A 19623-nucleotide genomic window follows, 5' to 3' on the forward strand; every position below is an offset into this window, starting at 1 on the left:
CTAAGGCCAGGATTTCATGACCAAGAACCCAAAAACAAATGAGATTAAAAACAAAGATAAATAGCTGGGACTTAATTAAACTATAAGAGCTTTTGCACAGCAAAAGGAACAGTCAGCAGAATAAACAGACAACCTACAGAGTGGGAGAAAATCTTCACAATCTATACATCCAATAAAGGACTAATATCCAGAATCTACAACGAACTCCAACAAATCAGCAAGGAAAAAAACCAACAATCCTATCAAAAAGTAGGGTAAGGATGTGAATAGACAATTCTTCTTCTTTTTTTTTGAGATGGAGTCTCGCTCTGTTGCCAGGCTGGAGTGCAGTGGTGCGATCTTGACTCACTGAAACCTCTGCCTCCTGGGTTCAAGTGATTCCCCTGCCTCAGCCTCCCGAGTAGCTGGGACTACAGGCGCACGTTACCATGCCCGGCTAATTTTTTATATTTTAGTAAAGATGGGGTTTCACCATGTTGGCCAGGATGGTCTCAATCTCCTGACCTTGTGATCCACCCACCTCGGCCTCCTTGTAATCCCAAAGTGCTGAGATTATGGGCGTGAGCCACCACACCCAGCCATGAATAGACAATTCTTAAAAGAAGATATACAAATGGCCAAAAAGCATATGAAAAAACACTCAACATCACTAATGATCAGGGAAATGCAAATCAAAACTACAATGTGATACCACCTCAGTCCTGCAAGAATGGCCATAATCAAAATATCAAAAATAGTAGATGTTGGTGTGGATGCTGTGAACAGGGAACACTTCTGTGCTGCTAGTGGGAATGTAAACTAGTACAACCACTATGGAAAACAGTATAAGGATTCCTTAAAGAGCTAAAAGCAGAACCTCTGTTTGATCCAGCAATCCCACTACTGGGTATCTACCCAGAAGACAAGAAGTCATTATACAAAAAAGATACTTGCGCACGCATGTTTATAGCAGCACAATTTGCAACTCCAAAAGAGTGGAACCAACCCAAATGCCCATCGATCAACCAGTGGATAAAGAAACTGTGGTGTATATATATGACGGAATACTGCTCAGCCATAAAAAGGAATGAATTAATGGCATTCACAGTTACCTGGATGAGACTGGAGACTATTATTCTAAGTGAAGTAACTCAGGAATGGAAAACCAAACATTGTATGTTCTCACTCGTAAGTGGGAGCTAAGCTATGAGGATGCAAAAGCATAAGAATGACACAATGGACTCTGAGGACTTGGGAAAAGAGTGGGAAGGGGTGAGGGATAAAATTCAACTACAAATAGGACTACAAATAGGGTATAGTGTATACTGCTCAGGTGATGGCTGAACCAAAATCTCACAAATCACCATTAAAGAACTTACTCATGTAACCAAACACCATCTGTTGTTCCCCCAACCACCTAGGGAAATAAAAAAATTAAAAAGCAAAAATGAAAAAATGTTACATGGGGAAAGTATTTGAACAGGAAAACTACAGTTTAAAAGAAGTAGGCGAGGCACGGTGGCTCATGCCTATAATCTCAGCATTTTGTGGGGCCAAGGCAGGTGAATCACCTGAGGCAGGAGTTCAACACCAGCCTGGCCAACATGGTGAAACCCCATCTCTACTAAAAATACAAAAATTAGACAGGTGTGGTGGCAGGCACCTGTAATCCCTGCTACTCGGGAGGCTGAGGCAGGAGAATTGCTTGAACCCAGAGACAGAGTTTGTAGTGAGCTGAAATCGCAACACTGCACTCTAGCCCAGGCAACAGAGCGAGACACCATAAAAAAAAAAAAAAAAAAAAACAAACAAAAAAACCCAAATCACTATTATAAAATAATGGATTAATAGAATATAATTACCTCATTGACCAGAGAAAACAATCTTACACTAGTAATAACTATTGTTAGCTAAAATGCCATGTCAGTGGGAGTAAAAATAACTATAGGCTTTTTGGAGATAATGTAAAGCTATGAGGTACTGCTATGTTTTTATTAAGTTTTTTGTTTTATATGCCTTTTGACATGATTCCACTTACAGAAATTTATTCAATAAGAATACCTGCATATGTACATGAAGATCCATGTAACAAAAATGTTTATTTTAATAACGAAAAGGAAAAACTGTGCCAATAAAAACTAGGAAAAACAACCTAGTTGTTAAGTAGGTAAGAAGAAAGCAGCCCCTGACATTACGGAAAAGGCCTAGCAGTATCAGCCAGGCCTTTGTTTTGTTATGAGCTGGATTGGCACTAACAAGTGTTCTATTGAACAGGAATAGTTTCACAAAACGTAAACATCAGATAAGGCCTCTGAATGACCGTGATGGAGGAGGACAAAAACAGCAGCACTTCACAGTGATATCTGAACACAGATACAACAGGAACACTGTCAAGGCTACGAATATGACCAGGCCAATATAAGCAGCTGCAGCTTCCTTACTAATTATGGTCTGAGCCTCAGTCTAGTCTTCTCTCCTTCTAGATAAGACTTATTAAGATACCCATTACATAAACAACCACTTTCCTGACAGTATTCAATCCAGAATAAAGCCTCACTTCCTTTAACCCTTCCTCCAAAATCACCCAGCAGAGAAGACCAACCTTATAACAGTATCCTGTTTCTAAATCCTTTTACTGAACAGTCTGTGGTTCCCATGGTATGTGTTCTCCCTTACCGCAAAAGTAACAAATCCAACTCATTCAACCACAGATGCTTGCCTGGTATCTTTGGAGAGCATTGGCAGGAATGGTTAACTATGGAACATCCACCCTACGGAATACCAAGTAACTGTTAAATATACTGAGGCGGATTAATAATACTCACATAAAAAGATCTCTTAGATACTGATTTTTTTTTAAAAAGACGCAGAATACATACAATATGAATCCATATATGCCAAAACAAACATTATGATACAACAGCACAAAATATAGACAGACACACGCTGACCTGTTAAGAACTAGTTTACCATTAGGAAAATAAGACTGAAGTGTAGTGGTTGGGGAGATCAGGAGTATGAGAAAATTTTCCCCTTCTGCTTCAAATACATTACTTTTTTAAGACCAAGCAACTTGTGGGCGATAGACATAATTTTAAAGGTATTAGTAAGATAAAATGGGATGCTTTCCTCAAAACAGTTATTTCAAAGTAAAGGTTTCTAGTTGTCTCTACTACATGCCCCACACTGCATTTAATCTAATAAACCATTACCGGGAAGAATGTTGAGATAAACTTGTTAAATTACTATTCTTCATTTCATACACAATTATGAGCATTTTAAGCCATTTTCTTTAAAATACGTGGTTCTACATGACGGATGTTGCTAGAAGTCTAATTATCAATCAGATAAATGGGTACAATATCCAACAGAATGATTAAGATACTTGAGTATCTAAATGTGAAAATTAAATTAAAACACAAAAAGAAACACATAGTGGCTCTCTTACCTGATTAATGACAGTTAAAGTAAAAGTAACCTAAATGTTTGATTGTTTAGATCTAATTTTCAAAGTACAGTTTAATTTTAACTGGACTATAAGCAATAAAATACCTTTTTCTGTAAATCCTAAAACACAGTATTTACTTATATCTGAATAACCTCTATTGACAATTTCACTACATGCCCTCATAACAACACTTTATAGGCTTACATCTATAATGTCCAGGTCTCACATAATCATTTTCTTTTTCCTCACAAAAAGTTAATGTAACTACGTTCAAGAGCTAACACTGAAAATCATTCAAAGGCAACATTTCACAGCTGATGCAGGATTAAAATTTCAGTGATGAACAGAATACTTACTGAATCACTATAATGTACAAGAATTGTATTAAATAAGTGCTTTGACTTTTTAACACATCATGTATTTATCACCAAACTCTATGAAGTTAAAATTATTAACCACACTTAGAAGAGAGTTTCAAAAAGATTAAATAATTTGTCTGGAGCTCCACTGCTAGAAAATGACAGGGCCAAGATTAAAATCCTGATAAATCCTCCTCCAAAAGTTGATTTTCTTTCCCCTACTCCACATTTGCTTGAGAATAAACCACTTCTCAAGATTTTCTAAATAAATTAATACTTCAGCTCTCAATGCAATTTCTAGTATACCCATCCCCAACCCCCCAAACCAACCTTGAATGTAACTACTATATTCAGTTTTTCTTCAGGCCTCTACACAGTATTTTTAATGCAGATTCCTGAGTCAATATAGATGTAAATTAAAAATTATAATGCCCATATATTATATATAAATGTCACTGTAAACAGTAAACAAATAATACAAAAACTATACTTATAAAAAAAATCTTTAAACAGATTTTGGGGCCCTCTTAGTTGCAGCTACAAGTAGAGAATCTTTGAACTAACAAAGTATTTTTCTAATATATATAGATTTATAGAAAGGGCTACTCAAGTTTAAAGAAATAAGCAAGTGGGGATACCATTTACTAGTATTATTGGATACCATTTACTAGTATTATGAGACAATGACATTTAAAACTTTGCCCTTTTAAAAGGAAGTGATCTTTTTCTGGAGAAAGTCTTTTCATCATTAATAACCATTAACTTTATTTGGAAGAAAGAATATAAAAAGTTCCTTTTTCCTTTTCTCTTTTTTTGTATTAAATGCACAATTCTAAGAATTGACCCCACTCTTTATTATTATTTTTTCTTTAATCAGGTATTGCAGCTCAGAAAATGTTACTCCGAAATAATAGCACTTCAACATGAAGCAGCCTCAACGTCTTTCTGGCCTCCCTTCTCTTCCTGTCTCTCCCAAGCACAGGATGAAGTTATTCTCTGAAGTTCCTTCATCTACCTATAAACTGGAACTGCCAAAGAGAAACACAATTGCTTTCCCTGAAATTTCATTAACCAGAGAAGATTAAAACTTCTATCACAAGGAAGAGGCTGAAAATTAAACACCCCACCTACAGCTCAGATGAACTTAGTCACAAACCATTGTCTGCTCTCCATCCCATTCAATTTCCAAAGAAAAGTATTAACTAATCATCATCTGATCATTAGGCCCATTCATTCATTTCTTCCTAAAAATCATTTGCTATCCCGCATTTCCCCCATGTCCCCTACTGATCAAGCACAAGAAGGGTATGAATAATGGTATATAAGCATTTGTACCCCACTGGATTACAGGGTAGTCATTTTCCTGGATTCCGCCATGTACACGTTAAAATATATTTATATGCCTTTTTCTCATATTAATCTGCCTTTTGTCAAGAGATTTTCAGCAAACCTTCTAAGAATAAAGGGGACACTTTGCCTTTGTCTCTACACAGGTAAGTAAGCAGTCCCATAATAATAAACTCAACTGTGAAAACAAGCTGACATTCAGGCCTAGAGATGAACATACTGACATACGACTGAGTTCCTCTAACAAATGGTTGTAACCTGTCACTCCAAGATGTAGTCTCACACGTATATTCTTACAAATGAAATCCAGTAACTGCCCCTTAGACCTTTAAGTACAAATTAAAGAGGCAATATAAGATGACACTCTTTTAGTAGCAGAAACAAATTAGCTTTTCAGGTAAATAGAAAACGAATTATGACATAATTTCCTAAATATTAAGAAACGAAACACATTACTTTAAAATGAGCCATAATATATAAAATAATGACATATTAAAAAACCAAATTTTAAACACTTTTTTGCTTTCCCAAGGCCTTTTCTACTTCCTTGGCACACTTCCTCCCAAGGGACATTCTCTAAAATTAACGACTGTAAACCTACAAGTTAAATTTTCTTGTAAGTAGTGTATTCCGTCTTTATAAACCAGTATGTAGACCTGCTGCCACCTGCTGGCTCCAGACAGTCTGAAGACCGAGCAACTCATGGTTTTCAAGTCTTGGGTCCCACAGCATTCACTTTGACTACAACAGTTCAGGTTTAACTAAGGTGGTCATTTGTACATCAGTCACAGAAAAGGAGCCTGTCTAGGATTTGTGCATGTGTGCCTTTGATGAAAATAAAAGAAAACAAAACAATGTATTAAACAATAAAATGGATATTGGAAGAGCTGTTTTCTGCTATAAGACAATAGTCTAGGCAGTGGTCAACATTCTCTACAGGCCTGCACCTGACAGAAACTCAAGAGTAGGTTGATTTCATTTGTGCTGATGAGAAAAATAAGAAATAAGTGCAGTATTCTTCTGTATCCCAGGTACAGAATTTCTTAATACCTGGTCATCCCTGGACCGCAAGCAAAACCGTCTGAGGTGCTTGATAAAATAATAAATTATAAAATACATATTACAAAATTACCCTAGAAACACACTTTGAATAAACCCATTACTGCACAAAAAACTGAACAGGTGATTAGAGAACTAGCACTGAAAATGGTAACAGAGGCCAGGAGCTGTTGCTCATGCCTGTAATCCTCCAGCACTTTGGGAGACTGAGGCAGGCTCTGTAGAACCTAGGGGTTCAAAACCAGCCTGAGCAACATGGTGAAACTCTGTGTCTATTAACACATAATATCTGTCTCTATTAACAAGAAATAAGGAGAACCGGTAGAGCACTGTGGCATTCTGGAATAAATGAGTTTAAATCCAGACTCTTAGAAATATCCCTATGCCTCAGTTTCCTCAACTATAAGGTAATAATAGTATCTTGTATATCAGGATAATATGAGGATATTATTCTATGAGATAGGATCCACAGGATCCACGGTTCTGTGGATTAAACAGTATGTGTAAAGTGTTTAGAATTGTTTCTGATATGTAATAATCTCTACTCAATAAAAGTTACCTGACATTATTTATTCTTATCATACAGTTCTACTGCTCTCAAAGAAGGAATATGTGCAAAAATCCCAGCCAGTGTTTGTCTCCCATAAAGTGATACCCCAAGGCATATGCCAGTAATATCTCTTCATATTTGCATAATGCCTTCCACTTTTCAAAGCATTTTCACACATCTTGCTTTAACTTCTAAAAAAACCTTATCATTATGCTTATTTTCTACTAGGAAACTGAAGCCAAGGATATATAGAGACTGCTGTACCCTTTTTGTCAGCTACATATTACCATGTAATAGTTACCTATACACTCATATTAGCACCTAAAAAGTATAACATACAAGTTACCTGAACTTATATGTATAACTATACATATAAGTACTTGAACATATTAAAAGTAATGGCAAAACTATTATTTTTGCACCAACCTATACATTAGTGTCCTACACGGAGCAGATTTTCAATAAACATGTGAAAATGAACTCATTTGGTAAGTCTGTCTTAAATGTCTACTTCCTTTTCAACTAACTACCCTACCTCCCTAACAAGTATTAGAGCTACATCACATGTGCCACAAGATACCTATGGAAAAGAAAATAAATTATGAATATGGATGGTACTAAAAAACTTAACACTTTCAGATCTACCATAATGTCATCTGACTTCCTGAGTCAGAAAATCGGTAGAATAAATGTTATTGGCAAACTTTATGGTACAGCAAATGCTATGAACAAATGCCCTATTCATCAACACAAAAAGGATTAAGGAAAAACTTTCATGCACATACACACAGAACTCTACATCAAAATCTATTTGATCATTAAAATCTATTTGATCAGAGAGATCAGAGCATAGCCACTCATAAACATGCATGTCCTATCACTTTAGTTGGCTTATACACATTAGGCCTAGATAGCAATTCTTGGTAGAACATGGGGCTAGCAAGAAAAAGTAACTAATACCTAAGAGAGTAAGAGGCCAGACTGCATCTCCTCTGATCCAACAAGAAACAATCAGAATTTTATACTATCTGTTTTAGGAATCATCTGGAGGAAAATATTTATCATTACCAGGAAATGTCTAACTCCTTTCCGAACATTTTGAGATAAACACTGCATTGCCAATACAGAACTCATACAAATACTTGGATTAGAAGTAACAGGAGGAAGATCCTATTCAGAATGCAAAGCCAACTCCCAACAGTAATAACGAACTTTACACAGCTATTATCCATTCAACAAATATATTGATCAAGTCTTCTGCTGGGTGCTAGAACCCATGGCCTCGTCCAGGGGTTGGTAAACTACAGTCCACAAGCCAATTCCTGCCCATTTTGTTTTTGTTAATAAAGGTTAGTTAATTGAAACACGGCCACATTCATTTGCGTATAAACATCTATGGCTGATTTCACACTACAACAGCAAAAGCGAGCAACAAGAGACTGTCTGGCCCACAAAGCCTAAATTAGCTTGCCTTGTGCAAAAAAGCGTATCAACCTCTAGACTAGATGAAATTCATAGCACATGTATATTTGAGAGCCAATGGTGTGAATATTCCTGGGGGAATAGAGGTAAGATGTCAGGGCAAGCATGCTAGATGACAAAATGGTTACCTGGGACTTAAGTAAAGATTGCAAGGTAGACTGACACTGAATTAAAAGTATGCTCCAGATAGTTAATCGATGAGAAAAGGACCAGAAGAAATAGGATACAGTGCATGTCTCAGGAATTGCAAGAGTTTAGTATGGCTAGAATGCAGTATACAAAGTGCTGTAAGGCAAGGTTGGAGAAAACTTGGCATATAAACGTATATGCAAAGATGAAAAGTTTATTTTAAGCATATATATCATTTTGTGTTTATACTTGCAAAAAACAACAACAAACAACCTACCACCTCTGGAAAGACACACAAAACCAGTAAAGAAATTGCAGGGGATATAATGGACACTGGAGACAGGATAGATAAAAGATGGGATCAAAGAGGCTCCACTAAATACCTTTGAAAACTTTTTTGTTTTTTAAATTACATGAACACATTGCCTATTTTTAAATTACATATTAAAAACATGGATTTTGCCATGAAGGAAATATTAAAAGAATTTCAGCAAGTGATAGTAATAAACACGCAAATTAGATAGACTACTCTGTAGATGCAATGCACAGGAGGGCTAGACGGAATAGAGTACTTAGGAAGCTATTAACAGATTATTGGCTGTTTGCAGCAAATATATTAACAATGTATTGTGGAGTTTCCAACATACGAAGGGGTAAAACATACGACAAAATTAGCTCAAACAGTGAGAGGGTAAGTGAAAGGAATTATATTGTTGTAAGGTTTTCACATTGTTTTTAAAGTAAAAGAATACTAATTAGAGGCAGACTGTGGTAAGTCAAGGAAAACACTATAATCTCTGTATCAACCATTTAAAAAATAATACAAACAGGTTTAAATAAAAAGCCAAAGGAGGAAATTAAATCGAGTTCTAAAGACATTTTTTAAAAAAGAAAAACTGTGATTAATTCCTCCCGCAAAAAAGTAGGAACAGAGACACCAAGAAACAAAGAACAAACAGGGCATAATGAGAAGAACAAGATGGTAATATCAACCCAAGAATATCAGGAACTAGATTAAATTAAGTATAAATGTAAGCCCTCCAATTAAGAGAGAGATTGTCATATGGAAAAAATAAGAGCCAACCAAATGCTCTTTATGACACATACTTTAAAAACAAGAGCACTGATAAATAGAAAAAGGATAGAAGAAAAATACTAATTTACAAAAAGCCAGAAATAACTGTATTAATACCAAAGAAGATTTCAAGACAAAAATTATTCACAGAACCTAGAGATAAACAGAGACACTTTATAATGCTAAAAGAATCAATTCAGTACAAACAAAACAATCCTAAATGTTTGTACAAATTAAGATAGTTAAAGAAAACATAAAGTAAAAACTAAAACAAAAGCAAATTCACCATTATAGTTGGGGACAATACCTCACACAGTTACATCAGTATTAATAATATATAAAATACATGAGAGTTGTTGCCCAATGGTGAGAGTGGAGGTAAGTGTAGATAACAAGATCAAAGAGAAAAATTAAAATTGAAATAAGAAATGGAGTATTACATAGATAGGATTCCATATAATACAAGTATGTGCACCTCACTTCTCTGGATATTAGATTCAAAAGGGAAACTTAATTATCAAATTTGCTTAATATTACATACATATATTTATTATTACATACATGTTTCTCTTACCAGCATTACTGTTAAATTCATAATTCTTCCAAGGGTATCAATATAGTAGACACTGTCTTGATACCATGAATCACAGTGCAGGTAATTATACATTCCAAAAGCATGCATGTGTTCCAGTGTATATTGATCATCTCGAAGTTTTACCTCTGCCACAGCTGAAATACAAGGAAAGCAAACATAAACATCAAGAGTTTTGCCTCAGATAGTTTCTTTCTGTAGAATGCCTAGAAGGCAAAGAAACCACAGAATGCCAGTCACAAAGGCCTTCAGGACAATTCAGTATATGATTCTTTCAAAGATAATTTCTGGGTACTGTGTACAGAGGATAAACAGTAAGTAAAACTGATACAGTCCCATGTCCTTACAAGACTTACAATACAGTGGCCACAGGAAATAGGGCATTTTATGTCATGACCCTCTTTTAGGCACCTCTAATAATTTTGAATAAAAAGAATAGAAATTCTAAAATGAAGAATCTCCCATTTCCAGGAAGATGTTAAGCCCAATTTATGAAATGTTTATATACTTTAAAAATGTTTTTATATACTATTATCTCATTCATTTTAATACACCTTAAGAAATTAACTTTTAAAATCTCATTATACAGTTATATAAATAAATGTAAACACAAATAATGACTTCTCCAACGTTATACTACATCTTTTCCAAGGGTACAGAGCAAAACAGTATCACAGTTGGACTAGATACAAGATCTCCTGCTTAGAGAACAGGGATTTCTTCACTTAAGCATTAGCTGCTTCCCTAAGTTTAAATCTAGCAAATGTGATCTCTTCCTCTCACTCCTCCTGCCCTTTCATGAAGATGGAAACTTTTATGGCTCAGAACTGCTCCTGATCTGGATTTAATTTCTGCCTCAACAGGAAACATATAAATGGATTATGCTGGGCCAATATCCTACCCTAATATAAAACTCATTTTACTGTATTCTGATTACAACTGTTTTCTTCTTCCCTAATATAAAACTCATTTTACTGTATTCTGATTGCAACTGTTTTCTTCTTCCCCCAAATGCTCACCGGTTCCTACTTCCAATACCACTTTGAGTCCTGCCTGACTTATATTCATTTATACAGCAACTAATAAAAATTTAAAAATAAATAAATAAAATTTCAATAGGCATCGATGACACAGTGATGAGCCAAGAATGGAATCTTGCCAATTAGCAATTATGATACAGTGAGGAAATGGGCATTAGTCAAATAATCATATAAATTGTATACATTTTTTATGAAATAAATTTTATATAATTAAATTGTGATAAATAATCATCACTGGGTAACATGAGAACACATAATGTAAGAGTTCTACTTGCGGAGATTAATGAAAGCTTTCCAAGGTTTGAGCCAAGATATAAAAGATAAGAAAGAATTAACTTAAGGAAAAGTATTTTAACCAAGAAGGTGAAAGACTTCTATAAGAAAACTACAAAACATTGATGAAAGAAATTGAAAAGGACACAAACAGACATCTCATGCTCATGGATCAGAAAAATTAGTATTGTTAAAATGACCATACTACTCGAAGCAATCTATACATTCAATGCAATCCCTATCGAAATACCAATAACATTCTTCACAGGAAGGAAAAAAGCAATCCTAAAATTTGTATGGAACCACAAAAGACCCCAAATAGCCAAGGTAATACTGAGCAAAAAGAACAAATCTGGAGGCATCATACTAACTGATTTCAAAATATACTACAAAGCAATAATAACCAAAACAGCATAGTGCTGGTATAAAAACAAACATACAGGTCACTGGAACAGAATAGAGAATTCAGAAATAAATCCATGTACTTATAGCCAACTGATTTTTGACAAAGGTGCAAAGAACACACACTAGGAAAAGGATACCTTCTTCAATAAATGGTGTGAAAACACATACTGGGAAACGGATACCTTCTTCAATAAATGGTGTGAAAACTGGATATCCATAGCAGAAGAATAAAATTAAAATAAAAATAAAATCTCACCATATGCAAAAATCAACTCAAAAACTATAAAAATACCAAAAGAAAACAGAGAAGAAATGCTTCAGGATATAGGTCTATGCAAAAATTTTATGGTTAAGACCTCAAAAGCATAGGCAAGAAAAACAAAAAGACAAATGGGATTATACTTAACCAAAAAATAAAACAAAACAAAAACCTTCGCAGAGCAAAAGAAACAACCTAGTGAAGAGACAACCTATAGAATGGGAGAAAATATTTGCAAACTATTCAGTTATAAGGAATGAAAAACTTTTTTTGCTGTTGAAGCAAAAAAAAAAAAAAATCCCAGTATAAAGAGGGCAAAGATCTTAATACACATTTCTCAAAAGAATATATATATATAGCCAACAGGCATATGCAAAAATGCTCAACATCACTAATTATTGAGGAAATGCAAATCGAAATCACAATGAGATATCATCTTCCTCTAGTTAGAATGGCTATTTTCAAAAAAATACAAAAAAAAAGTAACAAATGCTGGCAAGGACACAGAGAAAAGGGAATGCATAATCTGTCAGTGGGAATATAAATTAGTACAGCCATTATGGAAAACAGTAAAGAGATTTCTCAAAAAACTAAAACTATAACTACTATACCACAATCGGCACTCCCACAAATGAATATTTATCAAAACAAAAGATAGTATATCAAAGGAATATCCGCACTTTCATGATTACTTCAGCACTATTTACAAAAGCCAAGACATAGAGGAAACCTAAGTGGTCATCAAAGGATGAAGAGAGAAAGAAAATGTAGTATATACACACACTGAGATACCATTCAGCCATAAAAAAGAATGAAATTCTGTCATTTGCAGCAACACAGATAGAACTGGAAATCATTAAGTTAAATGAAATAAACCAGGCACAGGGCCGGGTACTGTGGCTCAGGCCGGTAATCCCAGCACTTTGGGAGGCCAAGGCAGGTGGATCACGAGGTCAGGAGATCGAGACCATCCTGGCCAACATGGTGAAACCCCGTCTCTACTAAAATATGAAAACCATATTAGCTGGGTGTGACAGTGCATGCCTGTAATTCCAACTACTGGGGAGGCTGAGGCATGAGAATCGCTTGAACCCAGGAGGCGGAGATTGCACTGAGCCGAGATCACGCCGCTGCACTCCAGCCTGGGACACAGCGAGACTTCATCTCAAAAATAAATAAATAAATAAATAAATAAATAAATAAATAAATAAATAAAATAAACCAGGTACAGAAAGGCATCATATATGCAGCTAAAAAAGTGGATTTCATGGACGGGGAGAGGAGAAAGATAGTTACCAGAGGCTAGGAAAGATAGGGGTGGCGGGATGAAGGGAGGTTGCTTAATGGGTACGAACATACAATTAAAAGGATTAAGTTCTCACGTTTGACAGCTCAGCTGGGTGACTACGGTTAACAGCAATATATTGTATATTTCAAAACAGCGAGTACCAAAATAGCTAGAAGATTTCAAATGTCCCCAACACAAAGAAATGGTAAATACTGAAGGTGATGAACACCCTAAATATTGATTTGATCATTACACACTGTATGCATGTATCAAAATATAACACAAAATCCCATAATTATGTATCAATTTAATATATTTTTAAAATAAAAAATACACGTATATACATGCACACCCACAACTCTACTGATTCCAGACAGAAGGAAAATCTGTAAAAAGTAGGAAGAAAAACTTGGGTTCAAAGAACACAAAGATGTCCACACTGTTCAAAGAAGGCCACGCTCGTTGAAATGCAGAGCAACAAGGGCACTTGTACAGGAAAGGTTGCAATAAACGAAAACTCGGCAAGAACTGGATTATGAACGGCCTGTATTTATTTTTGTTGACAAATTCAATTTAAAAGAATTCATTAACGGTTTTTAAGCAGGAGAGTAAAGTTCAGATTTGAGTTTATAAAGAAGTACTTATAACTATAATATGGAAAACAAATTGGAATAAAGTAGGGTAAATCCAGGAAGATCCACTAGAAAGCTACTGCAATCTGGTTGAGAGATGATGGAAACATTTCACAGGTAAAAATCCTAATTATGATAGATTTGATAGAGGTTGAGGAAACATATAACACAACTTATTTACAAGGAACAGTTAGAAATATGTATTCTACTGATTAGGAGGAAAACAATCATCATTTCTTGGTTTTCTAGCACCACTGTGTGGATGAAACTAGATACTGCAGGAAATGTGCATGGTAACAAAAGGGCCTGAAGCAGTAATATTAGACAATGATACAACAAATACATTTTCTTCATATCTGTGCAAAGACCTCCAGGCAATCCTGAACCACCTGGAGGCTTCCTTAAACATCTGCCTTATTACAACACTTCATGATTGTTTCATTCCAACAAGATAATTTATATGTTATTAAGACACAGATGTGAGTCTAGGCCACATTACATGCTATTTTGTAAAAGCCCTGTAGGGCACAGAAAAAGGACACCACTCCAGCCCTAAATGAGAAAGGAAAAGTTATCACATGATGATGACCACATCAATTATCTTGTTTATAAAAGTTGGACGCAGAGCAACTGAAAGTAGAAAAGCAGTCTCCAGAATGTGACAGTTCTTAGCTACTGGCAGAGCTCTTTTGCAGAGTTCTCCCAAAAAAAAGAAGTAGGGCGCAGCGAGGCTTTCATCTCTGCATAGATCTTTGTAAGGGTTGAAGAAGAGGAACTTTTTACAGAGAAGCCAGTGTAGTAAATATTTTTATTATTGAATGATATCTTGCATTGAAAATAAAAGAGCTTTGCTGAAAAATCCAATATGGATTAGTCTTCTAAAAAGAACTTAAGGCCTCACAAGAAGAGAGTCTTCCTTAACATTTGCCCAAATCCTTACCGAACCTCAAAACCTAGTTTTTCATGTGAAAACCACAAAGTCTCATGGGACCTCAAAGACCTATAGTTTTTCATTCATAAATTATTTATTGACTATCTACTACATGTACCAGGCATTGTGGTTGGCATTGGGCACACACAGGTGAATAAAATAGACCTGTCTCCTGAATAAAAAGACCTGTCTCCTGCACTAATGGTGCTAACAATGATATTCATTACTGTTTCTTGGCTTCTCAAAATACTCTATTACTCGAACCACATGATACTGCCAATATTTAACTCTTTGACACCAGTTAAATATGATGCAGTCTAATATTTACGTAGGCAAAGTACAATAATTTTTAAAAAGGGAGAAGAGAGAGGCAAAGAACATTAACTTACAAAGGTCACTTCGTGGACCACTTATCTTCTAGAATCAATTCAATAAGTCTTCTTTTCACCTAGTTACTGAGCTTGCTATTTGTTTTTGAAGGTGTAAAAAAGTAAAAGTACAAGTCCACAAATTCTAAAGCGAGACTTAAAGAACACGGGAGGACCAGAGTTAACAGCACTGCTCCCATAAAATTATTTTATGCAATACTTCTCTGGTAACACATTCATGTGGCTATCTTCCCCATCTTTTCCTCCATAAAGGTAGAGAGGAGTTTTATAGTCAACTCTACATAAATACAATGGTTGCGTGGCTTTTCCCTCCCTTTACTCTAACTGTAGTGCAAATCTTCACCAGCTTTTCTTCCCCCTGCTCTGAAGAAAGAAAAAGGCCAGAGTGACCACAAAGATCATTAGAAAAAGCATGAGCTTTAGGGTCAGCTTTGCCACTGATGAACAGCTTGGTTAAGTTAGCTCATCTTATTGCCCATTTCCTTATCTATAATAAAGGCTAGTAATACTAATTATACAAGAGCATTGACAAGCTTCAATTGAAATATGCAAGGCATTTACTATCAATGCATGGCACATAAGATTAAGCATTGATTTCCCTGTTCCTTTTCTCCCATCCAAGGCTAATTCCCACACAGGTGTTTATGATTCAATTTCCTCCTGCCAGAAGTTACCTAGTCTCCACTGGTGTTTCCCCTCCACTCACATATGCTGAAACTTCCCCACTCGCAAAATAAACAAATAAAAAAGGTTTCCTTTTCTCTGCCTGGCCACTAAAGCAGAGCTCTCCCCTACCCTGTTCTTCTTGAAGTTCTTTAAAAGGCCATCTATACATCCAATTTCTCACTATCTTCATTAGCCCTTTTCAATCGTTTCTAGCTCTATCATTCTACAGAAATCCTTTTTTCACTTAAAAATATACATTGAACAACTTTTGTTCGCAGCCAAGATGGAAGAATAGGAACCAGATTTATCTCTCCACCAGAAACATCCAATAAGATGAAATAAACCAGAGACAGTTAAATGAAACAACAGTTTTCAAGACATAAGACATCAAGCAACAACGGAGACTTAGGAGGTTAGCCCTACCACCAACCTAGTTTACTGCCTTGAGGAGTTTCCAGACCACAGCACAAAGAAGGGAAAGTGATGTATAGTCAACCTTACATAAATACAATGGTTACATGGCTTTTCCCTCCCTTTAACTGTAGTGTAAATCTTCACTAGCTTTTCCTCCCACTTCTCTGTAGAAAGAAAAAGGACAGAGTACTTGTATGTAGAGTTGATTTCAACCTCCCTGAGCTGAAGAAACTGGGCTGCCTGGGGAGATCAAGGCAGCTATAGTTCATGAGACAGTGTAGCAGAGAAAAGACAGATGCAGAGAGAAGCCCAGAGATCTGAGAGTCTGCCTCAAGTACTCAAGAGTACTAATGGCATGTGTTTGAGGCGACTACCCCAGGCTAGAGAAAGAACCATCTGAAAGGGTTGATGAGAAATCCTGGGCACTCACACAAGGCTACTTATTGGGAACATAACTGTTCCCAATAAGCAGAATGGAGAAAACCCTTAATTTCTGTACACAGGAAAGTCTTACCTCGGTAGTGGGAAATGACTCTAGACTGAGCACTGCTCCTGACCAGACTAACAAATCATAACAGCAAGAGCCAATGGAATTAATCTGTTTCCAAGTAACTCAACTACATCCCAGAAAAAAAAAATCTCAAGAACATTATAAAAATACAAAAATAATCTGCATCTAACAAGGTAAAATTCACAATGTCTGGCATCCAATCAAACATTACCAGGTATGCAAAGAGGAAAGAAAACAAAATCCATAATGAAGAGAATTACCAATCAATAGAAGCCAATATAAAACTGACATGGAAGCTACAATTCACAGAACAAGATGTAAAAACAATTACTGCCAAGTGTACTCCATGTATGTTCAAAATAAGTAAGTAGAAGCAAAAATGATGCAAAAGATTTAAGTCAAACTTCTAGATGTGAATATTGCAATGTCCACGATGAAAAATATATCAGATGGGATTAACAAGAGATTAATATTGTGAAAAAAAAAGATAAACTAAAGGCATGGAAATGGAAATTATTGGCAATAAAACAGAAAAAAAGTATAAAGAAAAAATGAAACGGGCATTCATGAGCTGAGGCCAACTTCTGTGATCTAAAAATGTGTAACTGGAGTCTTCAAAGGGAAAAAATTGGAAGAAATAATGGCCAAAATATTGGCATTGATCTTGACAAAAACTATATGTTCACAGTTTATAGCCCAACAAACCCCAAATGTAAGAATCATAAAGAAAACCACAGCTGGGCACAATATTACCAAACTGCTAAAAACCAATGTAAAAGAGAAAAATCTTAAAACAGAAGAAAACAGGCATGTTATGTATACAGCAACAAAGATAGGGTAATGTGAGATTTCTCATCAGAAACAATACAAGCAAGAAGACTGAGGCTATTAACTTTAAAGCACTGAAAGAAAAACTGTCAACCTAGAATGCAGAAGGAGCAGAGAGGTGTTTACAGAAGGGTACGAGGAAACTTTGGGGATGACAGCTAAATTTAGTATCTTGATTGTGGTGATGATTTCACGGGTGTATACATATATCACAACTTGTTAAGTTGTACACTTTAAATTTGTAGTTTATTGTCAATTATGTCTTCATAAAGTTGTTTAATCTGTAAGACAAATTTATCTCCTACTAACCAGGTATGCTCCAACCCTGGAGATAAAGCATTGAAAATGATGGGCACGGGACCCTTCAATACAAAATCAATAATCTTAGCAAAGAAAACATACTGGATGCTACGAAGTATGATAAAGTCTATGAAGTACTGGTTACTATGACAACATATAGTACAGATTCTATAGTGCAGATTCTAACTAGCCAAGAAAGGAATCCCTGAGGAATATGTAAGCCAACATGAAAGAATGAAATACGAATTAGCTAGATGAAATATAGGTGGGAAACATATAAAAACATATAAAAAGACATGTACTAAATGAAGGTTCTAGGAAAAGGATGCTTATAAATGCCTAGGAAGGGAACTGCCAGATCAAAAGGCAATTACAATTTGATTAAAAATAAGTTTTTTGTTTAGTTCTTTGGAACAGAAAGACAGTGACATTTACTGCTTACCGTAGCAAAGGAAATTTTGCTACAACTTAATAACATTATTTAAGACAAGAGAATAAGCTTCATTGCATCAAGTTCTTGACACCAGAGACCATGTTATCTTTACATCTTAAATGCAGTGTTTGTTGTAGCCAAGGTGCCCATCAAAGGTTTGCGGAACTAAAGTGAACTCCTTCAGTTAGAATAAAAGAAATCAAATTATCAGGAGCTCCTCAATTATGCTTCACTATCTCTAGAAATGACAGTTTTTAAAATAAATAATCTCTTTTTCACCATCCTCAAGTAATTCTTAACGAAAAACTCACCATGTGAACTATTGCAAAAGCCTGCTATTTGCTGGCTGCAGTACTCTCATCTTCCAAACTCAATCTCCACAGAGTCTGAGGTAAGCTTCTCAACTCCCAAATCTTAAGTAAAAGGCCCTTTTACTTAAAATATGGTACACATATACCATGGAATACTATGCAGCCATAAAAAGGAAAACAATCATATCCTACACAGGGACATGGATGGAGCTGGAAGCCACTGTCCTCAGCAAACTAATGAAGGAACAGAAAACAAAACACCACATGTTCTCACTTGTAAGTGAGAGCTGAACAATCAGATCACATGGACACAGGGAGGGGAACAACATACACTGGGGCCTGTCAGAGGATGTGGCAGGGGGAGGGAGAGCATTAGGAAAAATAGCTAATGCATGCTGGGCTTAATACCTAGGTGATGGTATTAGGTGCAGCACACCACTTACCTATGTACCAAACCTGCACATCCTGCACATGTACCCCGGAACTTCAAAGAGAAAAAAAAATTAGTCAGGAGCAGTGGCTCAGGCCTGTAGTCCCAGCACTTTGGGAGGCCGAGGTAGGTGGATCGCGACGTCAGGAGTTCAAGACCAGCTTGGCCAAGATGGTAAAACTACGTCTCTACTAAAAATACAAAAATTAGCTGGGCTTGGTGGCAGGCACTTGTAATCCCAGCTACTCCAAAGGCTGAGGCAAAGGACTGCTTGAACCCAGAAAGCAGAGTTTAAAGTGAGCTGAGATCGTGCCACTGCACTCCAGCCTGGGCGACAGAGTGAGACTCCATCTCAAAAAACAAACAAAACAAAACAAAAACAAACAAACAAAAAAATTAGCTGGGCATGGTGGCAGGAGCCTGTAATCCCAACTACTCGGGAGGGTGAGGCAGGAGAATCGCCTGAACCTGGGAGGCAGAGGTTGCAGTGAGC

General features: G+C 36.0%; 1 protein-coding gene across 1 annotated transcript in view; it reads right to left on the reverse strand.

Annotated features, from left to right (window-relative positions):
* NUDCD1 (NudC domain containing 1) overlaps positions 1-19623 on the reverse strand; it is a 91673-nt gene that overhangs the window by 69425 nt on the left and 2625 nt on the right. The window contains exon 2 of the mRNA XM_028852868.2: positions 10003-10157. Coding sequence (XP_028708701.1) covers positions 10003-10157 — 155 coding nt within the window. The remainder of the gene's footprint in view (positions 1-10002; positions 10158-19623) is intronic.

This window comes from Macaca mulatta, chromosome 8 (assembly GCF_049350105.2).
Source record: "Macaca mulatta isolate MMU2019108-1 chromosome 8, T2T-MMU8v2.0, whole genome shotgun sequence".
NCBI lineage: Eukaryota > Metazoa > Chordata > Mammalia > Primates > Cercopithecidae > Macaca > Macaca mulatta.